The sequence below is a fragment of the Fulmarus glacialis genome, unplaced genomic scaffold (assembly GCF_000690835.1).
Source record: "Fulmarus glacialis isolate BGI_N327 unplaced genomic scaffold, ASM69083v1 scaffold11356, whole genome shotgun sequence".
Lineage (NCBI taxonomy): Eukaryota > Metazoa > Chordata > Aves > Procellariiformes > Procellariidae > Fulmarus > Fulmarus glacialis.
This window is the reverse complement of record NW_009220150.1, coordinates 27,749-48,833: the sequence shown is the minus strand read 5'-3', so window position 1 is coordinate 48,833 and position 21,085 is coordinate 27,749. Positions and strand designations below refer to the sequence as shown.

Genomic DNA, 21,085 nt, shown 5'->3' with positions numbered 1-21,085 from the left:
CATGTTCAGCTGGCTGTCAACCAGCACCCCCAGGTCCTTTTCCTCTGGGCAGCTTTCCAGCCACTCTTCCCCAAGCCTGTAGTGTTGCCTGGGGTTGTTGTGACCCAAGTGCAGAACTTGGCACTCAGCCTTGTTGAATCTCATACAGTTGGCCTCAGCCCATCGATCCAGCCTGTCCAGGTCCCTCTTGTAGAGCCTTCCTACCCTAAAGCAGATCAACACTCCCGCCCAGCTTGGTGTCACCTGCAAACTTACTGAGGGTGCACTCGATCCCCTTGTCCAGATCATTGATAAAGAGATTAAACAGAACTGGCCCCAATACTGAGTCCTGGGGAACACCACTTGTGACCGGTCGCCAACTGGATTTAACTCCATTCACCACAACTCTTTGGGCCTGGCCATCCAGCCAGTTTTTTACCCAGCGAAGAGTACACCCATCCAAGCCATCAGCAGCCAGTTTTTCCAGGAGAATTCTGTGGGAAACGGTGTCAAAGGCTTTACTAAAGTCCAGGTAAACAACATCCACAGCCTTTCCCTCATCCACTAAGTGGGTAACTTTGTCATAAAAGGAAATGAGGTTAGTGAAGCAGGACCTGCCTTTCATAAATCCATACTGACTGGGCCTGATATGCGGCGACATGCAGTGGGTCATGTTAAATCAGATCACAACCTCACTTTATTTTCTTGTAAACACTCTCTGGACATTCAGTTCCAACTCAAACACAGGGAGATGCTTTGTTGTATTTTGCGCAATTCCATATCTTGAAATAAGATACTAAAAAGTTGCAGGCAGAAGAAACTTTCAGTCCAAAAAAGGAACGATGACAAGCTTCATTGAGATCTGATACCTCTGTCTTCAGATGCCACCCTAAAATCTTTATCCAACCTTTACCTTCTTAATGGTATTCACTTTCCTCCCTTTCCCCTCTGAGTCCAAACTATTTGTGAATGATGCCATAGGAAATAAACTGTTTACAGTACTTCTTTATAGTCACAAAGACAACACCCCCTAGCAAGCTGGGTAAACTGGGAATGGTTCAATAGAATTTGTGCATGCAACTGGTAGCAAACTTTCATAGTACACATCAGGTGGAGATGACAGTTTGCTGCTGAGCTCACACATCCCTGATCTTTGTGTTTCCTTTCCCTTCCATTGAGGACAGCAGAGCTCTGGTGGCAGCCCTCGGAGTGTGAAACACCAGCTTTTGAAAGTGGTGCAGCGTGTCTTCCAGTATCGTGTGCTGCTCACAGGTCAGTAAAATCGCTCTCAAAGGTACTCAGTGGAAACCCTCGCATGATGTTCTGTGCCTCCACTGTCCCACACGTTGATGCCAAGACAGCTAAAATAGGGCTGAAGCAGTGTGGGATTTCCTGGGAACTTCAATATGCTTACTATAGGATTCAGGAAATGTCAGGGAGCCTGGGAAAGAGCAGGTACTTCTTCAGCACAACCATGCTGAAAGATCACAAAAAACTGTAGTCAGGTGCCATTCCTTCTTGGCTTTTTCCTTCTGAGAATTAGGAGAGGCAGAGTTCAGCCTCATTGCCAGCAAACAGGTTTTATTTTATATATGTCAAGGGCAATTATCAGAGACAGTAGGTGACAGTAGTCCCCAGCAAGGGGACTCTGCACTGAATCCTGTATGACAGTGGCAAGCACCATCTCCTTCTACTCCATCCACAAAGCAGTTGTACCCCGTACTGCACCCTAAGCCCTATGTACAGTACACCTAAGGCTAGTGATAAGTTTAAGTCAAAATCCCAGTCCAATTTCTCTGCATTGTAGGAGACAGAGATCCAAATTTACATTAACAGTACATTTACAGATTTTACAGTTACAGTAATACCTTCCCCTTACATTCAGGACCATATATATCACTCCCACCTGGAGTCTCTCCAAGGGGAGTTGTGTTCCCTCTGGTGGCTCATTCTCTGCAAGCCACAGCAAATCTAGCAAGTCTGAGCCTGTGAGGGGAGCAAGCTTTCTAGAGCAGGATGTGGCCCCTAGAAAGAATTGTGAAGTTTAGGTTTGTAACTAATTAACTGGTTGGGCAAGAAAATGGTGAAATGTAACAATGAATCTCAGCATTCTCAAGTAATTTAGTCAGATCAGAATACAAAAGAGCAGGGATCCATAGACATAAAGATGGAGAATGCTTTGAGAGTATGTATATGTGTGGGTGGAGAGGGATGCAAGATGAGTTATGCGTGGGACAGTAAAAAGGAAGCCATAAACCCTGCCCATACTCAACAGCTGATGAAGGGCACAGCATATTAGAAGGGTCTCCTATAAATGCAGCAGAACAAAGTGACCATATGAGATTTTTATTCACAGCACAGATTAGCAGCAGTTCATCTTGCTCCAGACACTTTGATCGAGGATGCAACTCATTATTCACAGCTGGTTTTGCTTTTTTAGTACGAGCAATACAAATGAACACCGGATGCCAATAGTAGGACTTTTTTTCTGTCTGACTTGCTTCCCTCTCTGGGTGTGTCTACATTAAGGTCAACTTTCCAGACTTGTGGGTTGCAGTACTTAGTAGTCTCACATGATCCTTACGGTGTTTTTAGTGCATGCACACGAATACTGCATCTAAGAAAAACGACTTGGCATGTCCCTGTCAGAAATACCCCCACTATGCTCCATTTTCTCTGCCCATTTCTGTGGTCCACAAGGGAAATTGCAAACATGAAGCATGGTATTTTGTGAGAGAGCTGGAAGGGTTTCAGTGCAGCTCCAGTGATTGGATTCCGTCTGTGCTTGAAGCAACTTGAGCTCCTCCTTGTCCCAGGTACTGGCACTAACTGGGAAAATGAAAGCTTTTGTGTGTAGTGAGATAAAGTCTGCTGAATTAAGATATTCCAGAAAATAGGTTTAGTGCTTCGGTTTTTCACCTCAGGAAACCAAGCCCCTCTTTGCCTGGTAGGACAGGGTGCGTCTGGAACACTGCAGTCCTTCAGATTCTCTAGACTGTGTAAAAAAAATTAAAATATGCAGGTGTACTTGTGTGTTCATAACTGGCTGTTTCTACCAGATACGGAAGGGTATTTTGTGAGGATATTGGTTGCCAATTACCGCACTACAGCCAAAAGGAATTGCCCACTCAGTTAAATGTCCATAGCCAAGGACAAAGCTTGCAGCTGTGAAAAGGAACGCTAAATATTGCCTGATAACACCACACAATCCCTTCCTGCCTGCCTGAGTACAGGCAGATGCTTTCCTGAATGCATGTAAAAGCCAGGTAGATTTTGGGACGTCAGAGAGGGCACAGAAAGAGAAACGTGTATGGATAGGACATTCAATGGAACAGATATCCATGCACAGCACCATACTCATCACAGAGGCCTAGTTCCTGGATGCAGGATTTAGGAGCCTGGATTCATCAGAAAGATAAGAATGAAGTATTTCAGGATTAGGCTTTTAAAATGGTGGCACTCATATACTACAGTCATTAAAAGCGTAACGACCCAGACAAAGAACAGACAGATGATCCAAGGCAAGTAGTCCAAATAAAACTGACAGGTTAAAGGTTTGTATATAATGCAAATATAATTCCTGTAAATGTAAGTCATATTGTGTGTATTTCACAGAACCTATTTTCAGAATGTGATGGAGTTCAGTAGTAATCATTGAACTCTGCAGGTACAGAACCAGAGTCTCCTTCCTGTGTCTATAAAATGCATATAATTCATTTACTATAAATACAGAAAATCAGTCATTACAGCCAACACCATTCATTCAGATGGGAAAATAGATCTAATCAGAAGAACAATTATTTGTAAAGTGGTGCTACTCAGCAATTCTCTTGGCTGAGAAACAAGGAAATATTTTTGTCACTCTGTTTATTCGTTTATACCTGCCAAGTTATGCGATGAGTCTAAATCTGTATCAATGCTCTTGCATTGATTCTCAAAGCTCAAAGATGAGTTTTGCTTTGGAAACCCAAACCATTCTATGATTCTATGATTAGGATTTTATGTTTTAGCTAATAACACTACAAATTATGTGGATCTGTATTCTGAGTACTGGATATCTGTGTGTGATTATTTTCTACAGATTACTTGAATAACCTTTGCCCTGATTCTACAGAGTATGAAGCCACACAAGGTAAAATGAAATGGGTAGAACAAAAATTCTGCTTGGCTAACTCTGCTTCTAAAGACGTACAGGATCTATACTGGTAGTATATGGAAGAGGATTATTTTCCAGGTTTTCTGTTAATAGGTTACATGTAAGATCTAGAAGAACTGATTACTGATTTAGACAAATTACTTAGGGCAATAACCCTATCTTTTTTTCCTATAGTTTTGACAGGATGAACTTACAGAAGAAGAAATTATCATCTATACAAGCGTGGTGCAGATATAGTAGCTCTTCCCTAATCATCGGGGAAATCCTAGTCCTCTTTGGCTCCATCCATATTTGGCCTGGTCATTGTAAAGTCAATTGGGATAGCTCCACCTGCTTGTTTGTGTACCGTTATCTATGGTATGCCTGCTGTGCTCTGTGAACTTTGGAGAAACCCAGGAGGTTTAAATTGTGTAGCTGTATTCTGGATTCCTTTAGCCTAAGTAAACTTGAAAGACATTGCATAAAAATCAGTTCTGCACAACCAAGAACAAATCCAGATGTTCAGCTGCTAACACCATCCTTTCCAACACATCAGATGGATAAAGCAGAAGTCTTTTACTCCCACTGAAGTCAAAGCAAGGTTTAGCTGTGGTCTCAGTAGGAGTAGCTTCCAGACTGTAGTAAGCAGGAATAACATTTTATTAATGAAACCAGTTCACCACTTTGTTACACTGAGTGTAAATCCAAACCAACTCATAGCAATAAGGTCTGTGACTGACTGAAGGTCAGTCTGTTCCGACCAAGAGTAGAGTCTCGTGCAAGGTTTAGGACCCTTGTCACTGACAGTGGGACTACAGCTATACCAGTAATTTAAACAAGGCCAGGGCAGACGCTTAAGCCCTGTGGCCACAATTGCCTATCTTGGTTGCGTTTAGGACATGCTTGTCACATTTCTGGCCAGCGATGGCTAGCATGCTTGAGGATTATGCCCAGAAACAGATAGGATGCTCTGTTCCACAGGGGACGAGATTTGAGATAAGGAACTGAGCCACAGCTCTCAGTGCCAGCAAACATGCCCTGGCCCAGGTTATTTGCCAGTGGAGAATCCAGGTGTTAATTCATGTCACCACTTCATACACACTTCTGTCAGAAAGAGATGACTTGTCCTCACCCTTGGCAGTAAGGGGAAACAGATCACCTTAGATTGCCATGCTTTTGGATGGCTAAAGCGGGGTTACATTAATCTCTCCCTACCACAAGCTCCAATTGTCAAAAATCTGCAACTAGAAAACATCACAAAAAGATTTTGTGCCATGCTAGGTGCTTAAAAGGGACCTCATGAGCTCTCTTGTTCAGCACAAGTACGATGCAGAGTTTCACACAAGAGAATCATGAAGGGAAGGGGAGCTGACAGCAGTGTGCTGTATCTTGAATTTGCTGGGCAGTGGCATTCTGAAGGTGCCAAAGAAGTTAAGGGAGCTGCTGCTGGGGATGTTGTTTCCTTTTTTTTAAAGATGCCCTTGCAAACAGAAGGGATTGGGGTAATTTTCCTACTCTTTTATGTGATTTATGGTGTTTGTTTTGCTTCATCCCTCAGCTGCCTTATTCATTGTTTCTGAAATCACGGACCGAGCCAATGACAGCATGCTCCAAGCGGTGAGTCCTACCATGACACATGCTCTCCTGATTGATAATGTCTTTTCTGAACATCTGCTGAAGTGAATGCATATCTCTGCTAAATTCTGAAGCCTCCTCCAGGGTGAGACTCAAGGGTTTGTACAGATCTGGTTTACAGTATTGCAGATATGGAGTAGGTCTACGCCCTTTAGTGCAGCTGTGCAAGATGTAAGTCACCGTAGGAAGCAGCACAAAGTTTATTTCCCTCTTAGGGTTGCTGAAATGGTATGTGGAGCAATGAAGTGAGAGACAGGAATTTTCATGGTTCTATTTCTAGCCTGGAATGTTTTTAGATATGAAATGTTGAAGACATCACAAATGTACTGTCAAAGATACATTCTGAGCTCATTTACATAATTTTTCATAATTCTGGAATCCCATTTTACTTCAGATGAATAGGTTATGGTTTATAGTCTTGCTTATGATCACACAACCAAATAGACTAGCCATGACTTCATAGGTTAGAGCTCATGTCTAAATTCAGATTTAGGTATCTAAATAAGTTCTATAGTTTTCCAAAGTAATGAACAGTTTCTGTAAGGTCAGTGTGATTTATTAATATCACTTACATGATATTAAAGTCCTAATTTACTGGCAAAGATAGCCTGCATATAGCTGGTCTTACGACCATTTGTTTCCAAGGATCTAGGTCTGATTTTTGTCTAAGATGACAGGACTTTTCTATTAACATCAATAAGAAGCAGTATAGGAGGCAGCAGAGAGACTGTCAGACACAGGACTGGGCAGGTTCTAGAGGAATTAAACTTGGTGGACCTCTGGGTGATAACTAAAGGCAGTGCCCTTCTTTTTGCTATACTAGCCACCCACACCTGCAGCTAAATTCTCTCCTGAGGTCCATGTTTGCTTTAGTTGCACAGACCTAGCATTCAGCTCAAGTAGTTAGAAAGAAGTACCTACAGTCTTCGCAGTCTAATGAAATGTTACTCAGTAAGTCCGTAGTTTCAGAGTCACTCTGTAGAGCAGCCAGATTACATTTCTTTTTATGATAAAACTCTAAGCTTGTTAGACCTAGAAAATAGTCATAATACAGCCCAAAATTTCGAAAAATGTCATTTTTAAGCACTTCTTTTCAAGGCATTTAGATTACCAAGGAGTACATGCAGTTGCTAAGGAAGATGTTGGCTATTATGTGGTTTGTGTTCAACAGCATGCATGTTAGAGAACAAAGCACCTCATTCCAGGCATCCTGCATTTCATCCAATAGTAAGTGGTTACACTGAAGTGTTTCTTTCTCAAAAGGTGTCTCATCTTAAGTATTTTATCATTGCATTGCGTCACAGGGATTTCAAGTGATTGGGAACGTATCATATCTTTTGGGAAGCTTTCACCTTTTATTTCTCATTTGAACATTGCTAATTTAACATCCTGCATTGGGATTTTGCTGTGCCTTTGCTAAATTAAAGATCTCTTTGGCATTGCAGACATCCTTCCCTATGGTTAATTACAGATGGCATTCAATTCACTTCTTTATTATTTCATTTACTGAGCAGAGAGAGGGTTGTTAATAATCACTCAGCACCAAAACACGAAATTCAAGAGACAAAGAGAAAAAACACCTGGGCATCGATGCAGACAAAGGGAAGAAACAAAATGTCAACCCTTCTTAGTAAGAGCTTGTTTTCAGGTAGGATTTTAAGGTTGAAAGAATGAATGCATAGGAATTTAAAGACACACGCTGGAGGCCACAACAACTACACACCAGCACTGCTGACTCAGCATATACCCTTTAATGCCTTTGCCTTCTGACTGCTAGGGAATGGAAACACGGGGTGAAGCAGTGAATTCAGACTGTGTGACGCGGTAAAAACGCAGTAGGTCAACTAGATGAAGGATGTTTTTTGCAACAACTTGGGAGGGAGGAATGAAAGAGTCTCAAAATCAAGGTGCCCTTCATCTTTTAAAACTGATGTTTACATGCTTTGTTCAGAGAAGTGGAAGCATCTGCTTGCAGCAAATGAACCCCAGAGCCCAGAATGTCAACTTTTGCTCACCTCTGGAAATCTCTGCTGCTCAGGTTTAAAAGCCATGTCTCTGATATGTGTGCCAAGGTCGTAAATGGAGCCTGTGTGTTCATGGACTGTTTCAGAGCACCAATTTTAGAGATTATTTCCTCATAGCCAGTGACAGACAAAACCCAAGCCTTCTAATATTTGTACCAGAAAGGGATAAGTTGTAGTTAAAACTACTTACTATTTCCTGAATAGAGAAACCTGTCTTCGTGGATCTGCCTCCTTCCCTATCTGATAGCTAGAAACTGAGACTGAGGCTCTGAACCTGCTTCTCCTGAAGTGGCAAAATCACTACAGAACAGCATGAAGTCCAACTGGTGGGTTTCTGGTTTTGTGCAGAGATGATCTCAAGCCATGACAACAGATCAAGGTTTTGAGCCTTCTGAAGTTCAAGGTTTTTAAGGTCAAAACTCAAAATTCAGATCTGCATTTTCACTCAATGCAAACTTAAAAAAGCTTGGACCTATTGATTTGGTTTAAATCTATTTCTGCTTTTCTGCTCCAAGCTTCTCCACCCCCAACCCCATCCTGGCACATCTACCCTAGAACACATTCCCCCTTCATACAATAACATCAGCCCATTTGCTGCGTTGATGTGGCTCTGTGACAACCCAAACCTTCAAACCTTCATTTTAAAGAGAGCACTTTTTTTACTCCTCCTGATTGCTAAGGAAAAGTTCCAAACATGAATCATGTGTGAACAAAGCAGCACACTCTGCTTCAGCAAGCAGACAGTCTGAACACCTTTGCTGAGCGTAAACTATCAGCTATGCTGATTTCTTTGGTTGCTTACTCTCAGCTTTATTTAAAGATACTTTGGGTATCAGCACAAACTATTTTGTCATCAGCCATTATATTATATAGGATGGGGACAAAAGCTGGGAGGGAAGTCTTTGTAGATGAAATGGTAGTTGCATTACAGCCAAACGTAATGGTGAAGGAGGAGAAGGAAAGGAGAGAGAAAGAAGCATAACAGAAAAGCAAGATGCATGCAAACAATGATGTTCATACAGACTAATTCTGAGTGATGTTCAGCATTGACAGCAATAACCAGTAATTAATTACTACATGAACAATATTCTGTTACCAAGACAAAAGAGCAGATGTAGATTGCAGGGAGGATGTGGTCTAACAAGCCTAGAGTTTTATCATAAAAAGAAATGTAATCTGGCCACTCTACAGAATAACTCTGAAACTGTGCCCTTACTGAGCAAAGTTTTCAACAGGTTTGATTCTGATTTTATTTCTTTTCAGGCAAAGAATTTATAATCATACTTTTCCATTATTAAAGCATTCTTTGTACCAAAATAATAAATATTTCATCATAAAACTGAGATCTCAAGAAAAGCTTCCATAGTAATCTCAGAACATAAGGAATACCTGTATTAGAGGCTGAGAAATGTAAGAGTTCGGTTCCTAACAGATCAAGGTCACGTATCTTTTTCTGGCTTCCTCCTGTGCTTCCTCAGATTTCACTCAGATTTATGGGAGATTTATATGAATACTTTCCTGAAGTTAGACGTATACATAAGTGACCAAAATTAAATTTGCTGTGTTGCATTACCATGCAATGATTTTATCTCCACTAAGCCATGCTTTAATTTGAAGAACATCACCATATTGTCTGAGTTTTACAGATGTCATGGACTGTATAATAATTGCTATTAATAATGTCTGTTTTGGAACAATTTCATCACAAATTCCACATAGATTTTTACACTTCATTTTTTATCATATCATCAGAGCACATCTGCTCTTTTTCAAAACTGTGGCCTGGAAGAGATGAAACAAAATTTCCTTCTTTCCCATCTGTGTGAATGCTGTGGGTTTTGTGAAGGCGCCGGTTCATGAGAATCAAAGTTCAATATTCTGCTAAATCAGAGGTTGTCCTCCGGAATTAATATCCCATCCACAAAAGCCACAACCAGCAGTTCTTTTCTTTCTCTCAGATTTTAAAAAATTCAAAGAATTTAAGAAGTTACTCTAATTACAGAACAAACAGAACAATGCCACTCAAGATAGAGCGTTAATAACTTGTCATGTACCTGGTTAAAGTTCTAAGCAATAATTTAGACTTGGCACGTACCTGGAAGGAGGAAGATTTCTGCTGCCACTTACCAAATCATCAAACTACACTCTAAAAATCTGACAAGAGCATTGAATTATGTTCTACATTTTCTGAAGAATATCAATGATTCATTATTAGCTTTTTTGTTTTATGATAATAACACTCTAGCAGTTTTTCCCTGGGAACTATTAACCCAGGATTTTCAGACACATTATGATATTAACTATCTCCACAGCATTTTCATCAAGTAGGAGAATATTATTCGCAATTTACAGATGTGCAAACAGAGTTATAAAGCATACCATCACCGCATAGCATTAAGTCTATCTGTAACTCTAGGAGACATTCACTACTTGAAGTAAGCAGGGTTTGTATTGCTCTCTGAACTTCTACAATCTGTTAGGGGCCCTGAGATGCTAAGAGCTGTAAATCATTGTTGCTATTAACAGCTGGTGAATTCCCTGGGGAGGCGTTCCTCCTGCATAGACATAATGATAATATGATGGAAGCCACAGTTCACTGCTAAAATGGCCCGAGAAGGATTTCAGCCACCCACAGCTGCAGTACTAGTTGGGTGGAGATTTGTTTTCATTTTTTAATCGTAGCTTGTGAAGGATATTTGAAAGAAGAATGATGATAGTTTTAAGGAGAACAAAGAAAACTATATAAACAGGGAATTTTAGGGGAACTGTAGGGAACCTATACCCCCCTCAGCTGCCCACATTCCCAGATAAATCGCTGTCCTTCACATGTGATGGCTGTTTGACTTCCTACAGGAAATGAGCTCGATACATCTCTGTTCATTTCCTGGTGAACATGTGTCCATATTGCAAATGTCAGCATTACAACAGGCGCCTCTGCCAGCAGTCCTAAGAAAAGCTGAGGTGTATCTGAGCTGCAGCAACTTCTCCTCTCACTCTTGTAGAAACCCCAATGAGTATTACTAGCACTGGCCATCTGCGGATGAAGAATGGGTTTCCATTGTGGAAGCTGTCAATTTCACAAGTTTTGCTAGGGCTAAAATACCCTTTAATGATGGAAAAGTCCTTTGCAAATGTCTTTTGCAAATGTCACCTGTCCCGTGATCCCTGGTATTTCCTGTGCTATTAGTTTATACATTCTGTTTCCATTTTGCTGGCCTATAGTATTTTAGAAGTGACCTGAAAAATTCCATTTGTTACTTCCTGCATTGCAAAAGAGATACTTGATGGCTGAAATTCTTGAAAATATGTCAACTGCCAGTTATATTGCATGGTCACAATGCAGCCTTGTGCTGGTCAAGGCTCGTAGGTGTTTCCATATGTTTGATATGCGGTTACTCATTAAGAACTAAACTTAGTATCATGCTAAACAAGTGTAGTGTTTCACCAGGACAGCAACATATGGAGGTATTTCAGGGTTATCTCAAAAAGCAAGCTGAAATAGGTACATTAACTGTTAGCTGAAATCCAGGGTAAATTAGCCTTGACAGACCATCATGTTGACATAGATATGCTCCTTCTGGTATCTGTGATAGCTTTCTTAATTAGCTGATTCTGTAGACAGCACTGATTTGTATCAGGTAGATACATTGTACGATCTAATCGAGTCTAACTAAGCCCAGGAATATCTTAATGCCAGTTAATGGAGCATAGGAAAACAGACCATTATCTGTCATAGCAGAAAACTGTAGTCAAAGGCTGCCAGGTCATGAAGCTATATCAAATACAGTCCTTAGTCTGTAGTTTATCTCGGTGTGTAACTGAGGATTTAGGATACAATGGCTAACTTAGACAAGAGACTTCTAATTTTTAGACATATTCCAGTGATGACTCATTGCTGCTGTGCAGCCCATTCTACTGTTCTGACCAGATAAAACCACAGCTGAATCCTATGTACAAGCCTCAGTTTTAGCAGCCTCACCTGCTCAATGGAAGGAGATTTGAAAAGACTCTAGCAATATTGCAAAGGTACAGACATCCCTTCTTCCTCCTTTGTATATTCATCCAATACCACCTTTTTTTATGAGAGCTCAGGCTTAGCTAGATTAATCTTACTTACCATCTTCATAGATAAGTTCATGCCACATGCCAGTGCCCACTGACTGTCTGTGCTTTAAGGCCAGGTAGACAGTTAATAGTATCAGAGTTTGATAATGAACTTCCTGATCTTTGCAAAGCATCAAAAGAGAGATGCAGCTTCATTGCCTGCTTACTAAGTTAACCTTCTAAATCCTCTATTGCAAAGCCATTAATGCATTATCACAGAGTATAAACCTCTGTGATAATCCTAGCAACAGTCTTATAGTATCAAAGCATGCTTTGGATTATCCGTGTCATGCCACTAATGCACAGGCCTTTGGAGCAGATACTGTACTTTGTCTCTGCTTCCAGGTTATTAGTTCCCAGAGTAAGAAAGTCAGCAAAGAGGCCAATGTATAAATACTGTATGGGGTTAGCAGGTGCTTTTGAAGGTGAACTGAGGTATCAGAGGTAACAGGAGTGTAGAAGGCCACAACAGATGTGAATGCAAGTGATGAGGTTTTATAAAACCTGTAAGGCTGGAAGAAGACTTTCTGGGCGTAAAATCCCTAAGCTCAGTTCTCTCTAAAACCTAATTCTGTAATACCATTTTTAGAGAAATAAAATGGTGAGGAGGGGTGAGGGAAGGTTTGCCTGCTTGTCTGAAGAACAGTCAACATGCAGTCTCCTAAATGCTGTTTCTTTCCCTCAGGAAAACTTGCAGAAGCTGGTACACATTGAGCACAGTGTGAGAGGGCAGAGTGGCCTCCTTCAGCCAGGAAGGGTGAGTGCTGCAGGCAGACCTATGCTGATAAGGGCATTGTTTCCGGCCAGCTGTATCTCCGATTGTGTGGATGGCTAGATTTCAGATGTCTACAGGTATTGTTTACTGAGCTACCGTGATAAGAGTTGGAGCACTGGTTTGTGTAAAAAGCCATCACTCTGGCAGTGCGCAAAGAGATGTGCCGAGAGCCTCAGGCAGGAAAGACATGCATTGCCCCTGCTTTTACACAGAGCAGCCATTTGACTTTTCACTCCAGCTGTCCTCAGCCACCCCATGTGTACTGTGTTGTGATGGAACCACTGTTTTCCTCCCTATATACTCCTGTTGAAAGGTTGCAACACTAGCAGGAATCACTTGCAGCCTGGAAAGGCTCAGAGTTTTCTTTGGCTGGGTAAGTGCATTAAATCAGGGGAAATTATTTGTTTTCAAATTTTTATTCTCACCATTCCCCAGTGGTGCTTTTAATGCAAGACATCATTTTTAAGCAACACATGAACAGAAATGTGGGAGAGTGTATAGCTCTGTCTTGCCATCCACATCAAATGCAAATTTATTCTCCTGGCTTTCAAACCTATCCAGTTTCCTGAGCTCCAGCCTGCCTCTACACTTCAAAAGATTTCTTTCTTGAGTTCTGCAACTCTAAATTTCCCTTCAGTCCACCAATATCTTTAGCAAAACTCATGAAGCAATTTTCAAGGCATGGATACTCGTAGCGTAAGAATCCTCATCAGCCAAATACTGCAGTCAACCTCTATTTTTTCTCTAACATCAGTATTCTCACTTGCCCTTGCCAGGTAATGCTTTAACAAATTCTGCAAAGCCCAGCATACAGAATTTGCGGGATTGGTCTCTTCTATTATAAATGGTTCAAGAGTGGAAAACTACACCAGATTCTGTTCTCCATCCGAAAAGAGTAGATGACTGTTAATCCACTGATGTAGTTTACTTATTCTAGACCTTTTCAAATGTAATTGCAATCAAGTTCTAGTATGCTGGTTTAGCTGCTTACATACATAGTCCTATCTACATACATAGTAACAATATGGACCAACAAAGTATTGTGTTTGCAAACATGTATAGATTATGTATGCAGGCATATTTATGTGGATTGTAGCGTGCTGAAACTCGAGGTTTCAGCTTTTCTTTTTGGTCTGTCTATTTTAGAGGATTTTTAAAGACAAGAGCTCTTTTCTAAAGCCCATTACATGTTAGCTTTGCAGCCTGTGACAGTCACCTCTGAGCGCAGTGCACAGTGCAGAAGCAGTGGGCTGAGGCCAAGTGGGTTTCCAGCCCATTTGGTTTTGATACAAATGCAAGCCGTGAAGAGCAGCAGGGCTAATCCAGGCAAAGACTAAACCAGATTATAAGGAGTAAGGCAAGAAGCAAGTGTTGAGGTATCTATCTCTTCCTGTGCTGATGAAAGCAGTTAGAGTAGCTCCTTCCCCAGGAGGAATATTCTCTTTTCTCAGTAAGATTCAGAATGAGACATCTCAGGATTACAACCTGCTGTTTTCTCCTTCAGATCTTTATTAAAGAGGGAACGCTGATGAAAGTCTCTGGCAAAAACAGGCACCCTCGGCATTTGTTCTTGGTAAGACTTCTTTTATATTTTACTGTTTCTCCTGTACCTTCTCCTGCACTTATGCAGCCCTGAACCCTGGCAGAAACTTGCAGGCTGCAAGTCATTTAACCATCAGCAGTGATGTGGTGAGTCAGTTTCTGTTGCCAACAGGGCTGTAGCCCTTTTTGCATGTGTCCCATTGGCCCTGCATACAGGAATACAGGCTGTGCAGCCCTCCATTTTTGCCACAGATACGGACAGCCTTGACTAGGCCATAATTTTGCAAAGGAGTGCAAATATCCAAGGTGATCAGGAGGATAGGAGCTCCTGAATACTTTCAGCAATTAAGCTTCACACTTGAAAGTTTAACCTTAAGGCCTTAGGAGATCTGATTAGCAGCAACAGAAAACACCCTACTGCTAAAGTTTATGAAAGTTTTCTTTAGACTCACTTGGGAGAGATTTGTATCCTTGAAGCTCAAGGACTGGGTTTTAGTTCCTGCTGTTCACACCTATGTAAATTACCTGATAACTGTGGCATTGCCTTGGTATAGACCCTCTGAACACACACCTCCAGCTTCCTGTTAATTAGAGCAACAGTTCTCAATGACGGTTTGCAAAATTCTTCTAAGATAGTTAAGAAAAATGAACCTTTCATCAGTTGGCTGGAATACCCTTCACAAGGGTCCACAACCCTACTGCAAAAATTGCAAGTATTTGCAAATCAAAACAGATTAAAACCCACTGTTTTGGAGATACGCTATTAACACTCATGCTTTCTGTTTTGCATTACACACTACGTTGAGCAGTTAGAGAGTATCTGAAACTCCAGGCTCCTGAGCAATGTTCCCAACTTTTCAGGTAGCTTATTGTGTAACCGCAGGCATTTTTATGCATTTATCGGCATGAAGGGGAAAATAATACTTGCCTGTGTCTTAGGAGTTTGTTACCTGCTTACCTGTTAATGTTTGAAAAATTCTTTAGAGCTCCTTCCCAGAAAAGAGCCATAAAGAACTGAGCATTACTGCTGCTATTAACATTAAAGTACTGTTTGCAAAATTTATTTTAAAATAAATGGCTTATAGGCTTGGAATATGTATTAGCTGTGGCCTCTGTAAGTGCTGACAGCTTTTCACCTTGGAACCATTGTGAGGAGGAGAGATGGCTTGCTACAGAAGTCATACATTTTGCCATTAATTCTTCTTATTTCTCCCTCTTATTAATATTTCCTATTTGTGCATGAGTGGATGCACAAGCTTCTTTGCCTCCTTGATCATGTATTGCAGTAATAATCAAAGATCAGATGGGATGGGGCACAGTGCTGGCACTGCATTTTTCTGATGGCTTCATTGGTTTCTGTGAAAATTAAGACTTTCGTGTACTGAAAGTGATGGATTTCACCCAAATCTTCAAATACAAGATTGCTGCAGTGCTGTTTTACTGAGTCGGCATCAATGGACTGTAACAACAGCAATAAATGTCAAAATCGTGACTTTGTTGCAGCCAAGAGAAAATGGCCATGCCGAAATCTCCAGGAGCTGGTCTTAAGAAACAGTGTTCTCAGCAGTAGTAACTCTGAAGCCTACTGATGATCACTTTATAGCAGATGATATATACTTGCTTCCTTACTGATCTCTGTTCTGAAACACTTGCCTTTGCTAGTATTACAGAAACATTTTGGAGTTGTGGCTAAAGCTGGGACCAAACACCAAGAAGTTGTTACCATTTTGTCTTCTAGTGTGTTCGTAACCGCCATCATAACATAATCCACTACTATGGCAAATACTGAAGTGTCACAAACCTAGCTATTATAACTGATATAGAGAATTTAAAAGGAAGATCAGAAATCAGACTGGTAATAAACATTGAGAGGAAAGTAATTTAAACTTGGGATAAACTGAGATAAATTTCAAGTAGTCCAAAATGGTTATATCAGCTTGAAGGTCACAAGAGGCTGAAAGTATTACTGGAACAAAGAAAGCACAGAAATTAGTTTCTGGCACTTTCTAGTTTAGGAACTATTTTTGATTCCTGGGGAGAGTTCAGCTGCTCAAACCCGGATGTTAACTGCAAAGAGAGAAGTGTCTTTTGGCAGCTGGAGACATTTCAGTAGCCAATGTCCTGTTGTTAATAGATGCTCTCAGTATTCAGAAACAGCATTTTTTTCCTCCTTTCAGTCAGAAAGGCAAACTGTAACCAAACATGCTGTCATGCAAAGTATGTGGTGGAGCTAGACAAACCATAGTGGTCATTTTCAAGAACCAAGAGACACATAAAACTGGCTTCTTTCCTGCTCTAACGCACTAAAGTTGCAACCACTTCAGGCTTCCTCTATTTATGTCTCCTGTTGGGGCAGGGCGGGGGTGACTGGATCTTGGAAATAGTTTGAAACTTATTGGCAAATATCTGCCTTTGGGCTCAGTGATTTTTTTACTCAGTCTCCTCTACCCTGAAAGCTCCTCAGGTTGCAGAGCAATGCCATGTATGGTGAAATTGCAGGAAAGCAATTGTCACTGTGAGACACTGTGGAATATGGTAATTCCTGCATTAACACCTGAATGGTTTTGCATTATCTGCTTGTCACTGCTAATGCTGTGGATTCTCTGTTGTGCCACCACCACTCATGCCACTACCACTCATGCATTGCTTAATGGACTATTTAGCCTGTGGATATATTAAGACAACTACTGCATAGCTATGGCAATGTATTTTCATCTTGGTGTATAGCATCTTTACTGCATGAGTCTTAAGCCCCTCCAGCCATCACTGCCAACATCTTTTTGTAACAGCCAAGGCCTGCATGAACATATCCTTCCCTCTGCCATTGCATCTAGCCCAACCCACGTGCTGTCTTGATTCTGATGCCTTGGGATACTGTGTGGAAAAGAAAACCAACTCAAAATCACAAAACCCCAAGACTAGAATAATCTCCTAAATACTGTGTCTTAAAACCCGCATTTATTTAAAGGCCCTTATCTTCTAAGGACCATATCATACTTTGAAGCCACTGGCAAAACTCAGGTAGGATAAGAATTTGTCCTAATGTATTAATCAAAAAAACCTTTCAGAACTGGCTTTTTTTTTGATGCTTCACATGTCAGCTGCCACTCAAAAAGATCACCAGAAGCTAACATGTATAGGTGTAGTTTGGTTTAGTTTTGGATGAAATAAGTGTATTTACCTTAGCTACCCAAAACAGATTTTTACATGAACAGCATTTTCTGAAGTTCTTAGTAGTGAACTTACCCTGACTGAAGCTAAGTCAAGCCCAGGACCTGGAGAGAATTTCAGTGGAAGAGTACACACTGATGGATAACCCTGAGAATTTAACCCCTACACATCCCAGGAGAGAAGCCCACCAGAGTAAAGTTGTAGTTAGAATATGTATAAAAATTGGGTGCATGCCAGACTCCTACTTCAAGGCCTGCGCGTTCAGGGTGTGCTTTCGTGGTGTGCGTGCTTGTGCTCTGAATATATGCCCATAAGGAGCGTTGTATGTCTGTGCACAGCCCATATAGGCATGAGTATGTAGGACACACACTTAGGGGCTTTTGATGTGCATATATTTCTGTGGGTTTATGTTGAGCTGGCTACTTGAGCTGGCTGTTTTATGCAGGCTGATGGTATTGTTGAATCTGGTGTTTCCTGGCAGGATGTTTGGTGAGTTTTGCTGTGCGCCTGTTTCCTGAGTCCAAACTCTGTTTACAAGGATGTTGGGGCCTCTTTGCAGCACAGTATGGGCTGCTGACACTGTCAGTCCCCCTAACTGCCCCCCAACCACAGGACTTTGCAACTCAGACACTGTCTCTTATCTCACCCTTCCAAGAATTTCTCTACAAAGGCTGTTTGTGTTGCAAGTGGGGTGCAGGAAGCTGCTATCAAATGGGAGACTGTTTAATGCTCTAGCTGGCAGGGCTGGAGTATAGGAGGTTTTGGAGTCAGAGCTTGGAAAATGCAGCCCCAGCACACACTCAGGCTGCTCCACTGACACTCAGGGGATATTTAACGCAGACTTGAATAGAACAACACAGGGTTCATAATGAACTACCCTTTAAAACATTCGGAAAAACCAAACACGTGGTAGGAGCTTTTAGACAGAGTGCGTTACGTTCAGCAGGGCATAGATAAACTTGTTTGGATCAATAAATTTGGACACCGTAGGTTAGAAAACTTGCAGTGACCTCTAATGTTTCTGGATTCCCATCACAACAGAGGGGATTATAAAAAGAAGGGGGGGAAAAGAAAAGTGGTAACAGAAAAAAAGACAAAGAGCAGACGTATCCTTCTTTGTGTTATCAGCTGTTGTTTTGGGGACTGTGTGTGTGCATGGAGCAGTGCAGAATAGGAATATGTGCTCCCATATCAATACCTGAGCAGTTTGGGGATCCCAATTATTCAAAAGTTTTCTGGCAAACAGGAAGTGGTTCTGAAGCCCAGGGACTTCTGGGAACTCCCCTGGGGGTTGTGGCAGCTGATCTCTTTTACCACAGATTCCTGAGGGGCTGCAAGATCAGCTTTTATCATGGCCCAGTCCTCACTGCTTCAAGGGAACAGTGTGCAGTGTGAAGCAGGAGGATGCATGAAACCACTGGTACTGATGCTAGTTCTGTCCATACCATTCATATAGCCACCACTCAGATCTGCAGTGTAGATGTGGCAAAGGAGACAGCAGCGAGTGCAAAGCCTTTCTTTCATCATGAATATGTGTGCCTTGCTTAGCAAGCTTTGAAATATTTGTCATAATTTCATTGTGTCAAGCTGTGGCTGGTGGGACCTCTGAGTCACAGTCCACCACTATATACTCTGGGGGAGAAAAACAGGAGGAGGAAAAAAAACTCCAATGGGCAATTAGAAAGCAAAGTCATCATTAATGTTTAATAAAATCTTGAGACATTAACCAGAGCTGTCGTGACAACAGCATGCACTTCAACCTTAGTAATAAAAGGTGTCATCCTTAACCAATAGTAATAAAAGAATGGGCTGCTTTTTAAAGAAATATATAACTTTTTAAAAATAAATAAAATAAGTGGGGTTTGCTGTTCAAGAAACCCACTAGCACATTATGCCAGAATCCCGAAAATCTCTCTTAGGAGTTCACTTCCTTGGGCTTAGTGCCCATAACTAATTACCTTTTCTTGTGGTTTGAAACAAGCTTTAAATATTGGCACTGATGAGTGGCAGAGGAAGTTGTGTTTTCTCATATAATCCTTGGAATATCCAGGAGACAGCAGAATCACCAGGCAAATATGAGATTTCACTAGTATTCTCTTATTTCACAGAGTATTCTCTTAGTGTTAGCAATAAAGTCTGCCTGCCTTTTTACCTTTTTCCCACCTGGCTGCTGGAGTCCTAGTTGCTACTAATAATATCAAGTGAAAATAGCTTTCATCTGCTTTTCACTGGAAGGTTTACATTTGCTCATTTTTTCCTACCTTAGCCTCCTAGATACTCAGTGTGCAGTAGGTTGTGATGAATTTTCTGGTTATGCATAGCCCTGGTTAAACTGGGAATCATCATGTGGTCAGTACCGTGCAGGTGTCACTGTGCTGACTGGATTAATGTTAGCATGGAGGGTCATTTATGGAGCAATAAGTAAATCACAGAAAAACCCTGTGACAAGCCATTTGTCACCTTGTTCTAAGGAAATTCTATTGTGTTATTGCAAAAGGAGTAAATACTCCACGTTAGACTAAAGAGGAGAGAACATGAGATTCCTATTCTGACTTGACAGTATGCTTTTATATCCTCAGTTGAGAAGTGTTATATTAAAAGAGCTTTAAATTCTGCATGAGTTAAGACTTACTAGAAGGACACAGAGAAATACACAGTAGAGTGGCCAATGCAATAGACCATGGGAGTCTTTTTGTTAAGATGTTAGAATGAAATGTTTCAGCATTTTCTACAAAAATACTGGCTGATCCTACTCAGTGAACTAAATTCAATTTTTAAAGGTAGTAAAATTTGAAGTAAAAGTTTTGGGGAAAGTCACTCTTCAGTATATTTTGCCTCACGTTAATGAGAATCTGCATTTTAAAGATGGGCAGCTAACGCACATAAGCCTGATTTGCTGTGAACAGCTACTCAATGAACTGGTGTCCACAAATGAACTCATGACCCTAATAAAGGCAACAAGTTTTGCTATTAAGTCCAAGGTGAAGGATTTAATCCCATAAGTATGAATTCCATGTCATTTTTCTTTAACCATTGTTCCTGCTCTGTAAGAAAGCTGAACTATGACCTTTTAAGAAAACTTTCCCTTTTTTTCAGGCAAGCAAATTAGTGAAAATTTTACACCAGCAGTTTTAGGTGGTCAGGCAATACTATCAAGACCTCAACAATTCCAGTCATACAGGACACATTATTTTATTGCCAAATCATTTTTTAGTTTCCTCCTTTCTTCTCCGCGTCTCTCTTTATCACAGTTTTCCTTCCAAAATATAATATTACCATCCAATTGGCTGTATTTAAAAGTCTTTGTCACAGAGGAATCCAAGTGAAGCTGGTTTCTGTCTACTTTTTAATTTCTGGAGAATTTCTGCATTTAAGATGCCTTGTCTCTGGCATCACACAGTATTACCTATGCCTTTGTTTTACATTGCCTTGCACATCTTTGTTCATAGTATCCCAGTACAGTAATCAAAGGGCTGTCTGAGTTTATGCATATTGGTACTGATGTGAGAGGCCTGGGAAAGACAACAAGAGAACATGACCTGCTCATTCAAGTAAAGCAGAGAATGCATACACACAAGCATTACTTTGGCAATGTTAAGGCCCATGAATACTGCTATTTCTTCTAGTAGTAAGGGAAGGAGAGGCTAGCAAAGACCTACAAGGTCCAGTTCTGCTGTTTCATTTATTTGTTTGTTGGCATGAAGGTAAAAGGCTGCAATA

General features: G+C 41.0%; 1 protein-coding gene across 1 annotated transcript in view; it reads left to right on the top strand.

Annotated features, from left to right (window-relative positions):
- LOC104078853 (FYVE, RhoGEF and PH domain-containing protein 5-like) overlaps positions 1-21,085 on the top strand; it is a 67,245-nt gene that overhangs the window by 31,039 nt on the left and 15,121 nt on the right. Inside the window, exons 7-11 of the mRNA XM_009580664.1 lie at positions 1,164-1,251; positions 4,061-4,111; positions 5,673-5,731; positions 12,563-12,634; positions 14,157-14,225. Of these exons, the coding sequence (XP_009578959.1) occupies positions 1,164-1,251; positions 4,061-4,111; positions 5,673-5,731; positions 12,563-12,634; positions 14,157-14,225 (339 nt within the window). The remainder of the gene's footprint in view (positions 1-1,163; positions 1,252-4,060; positions 4,112-5,672; positions 5,732-12,562; positions 12,635-14,156; positions 14,226-21,085) is intronic.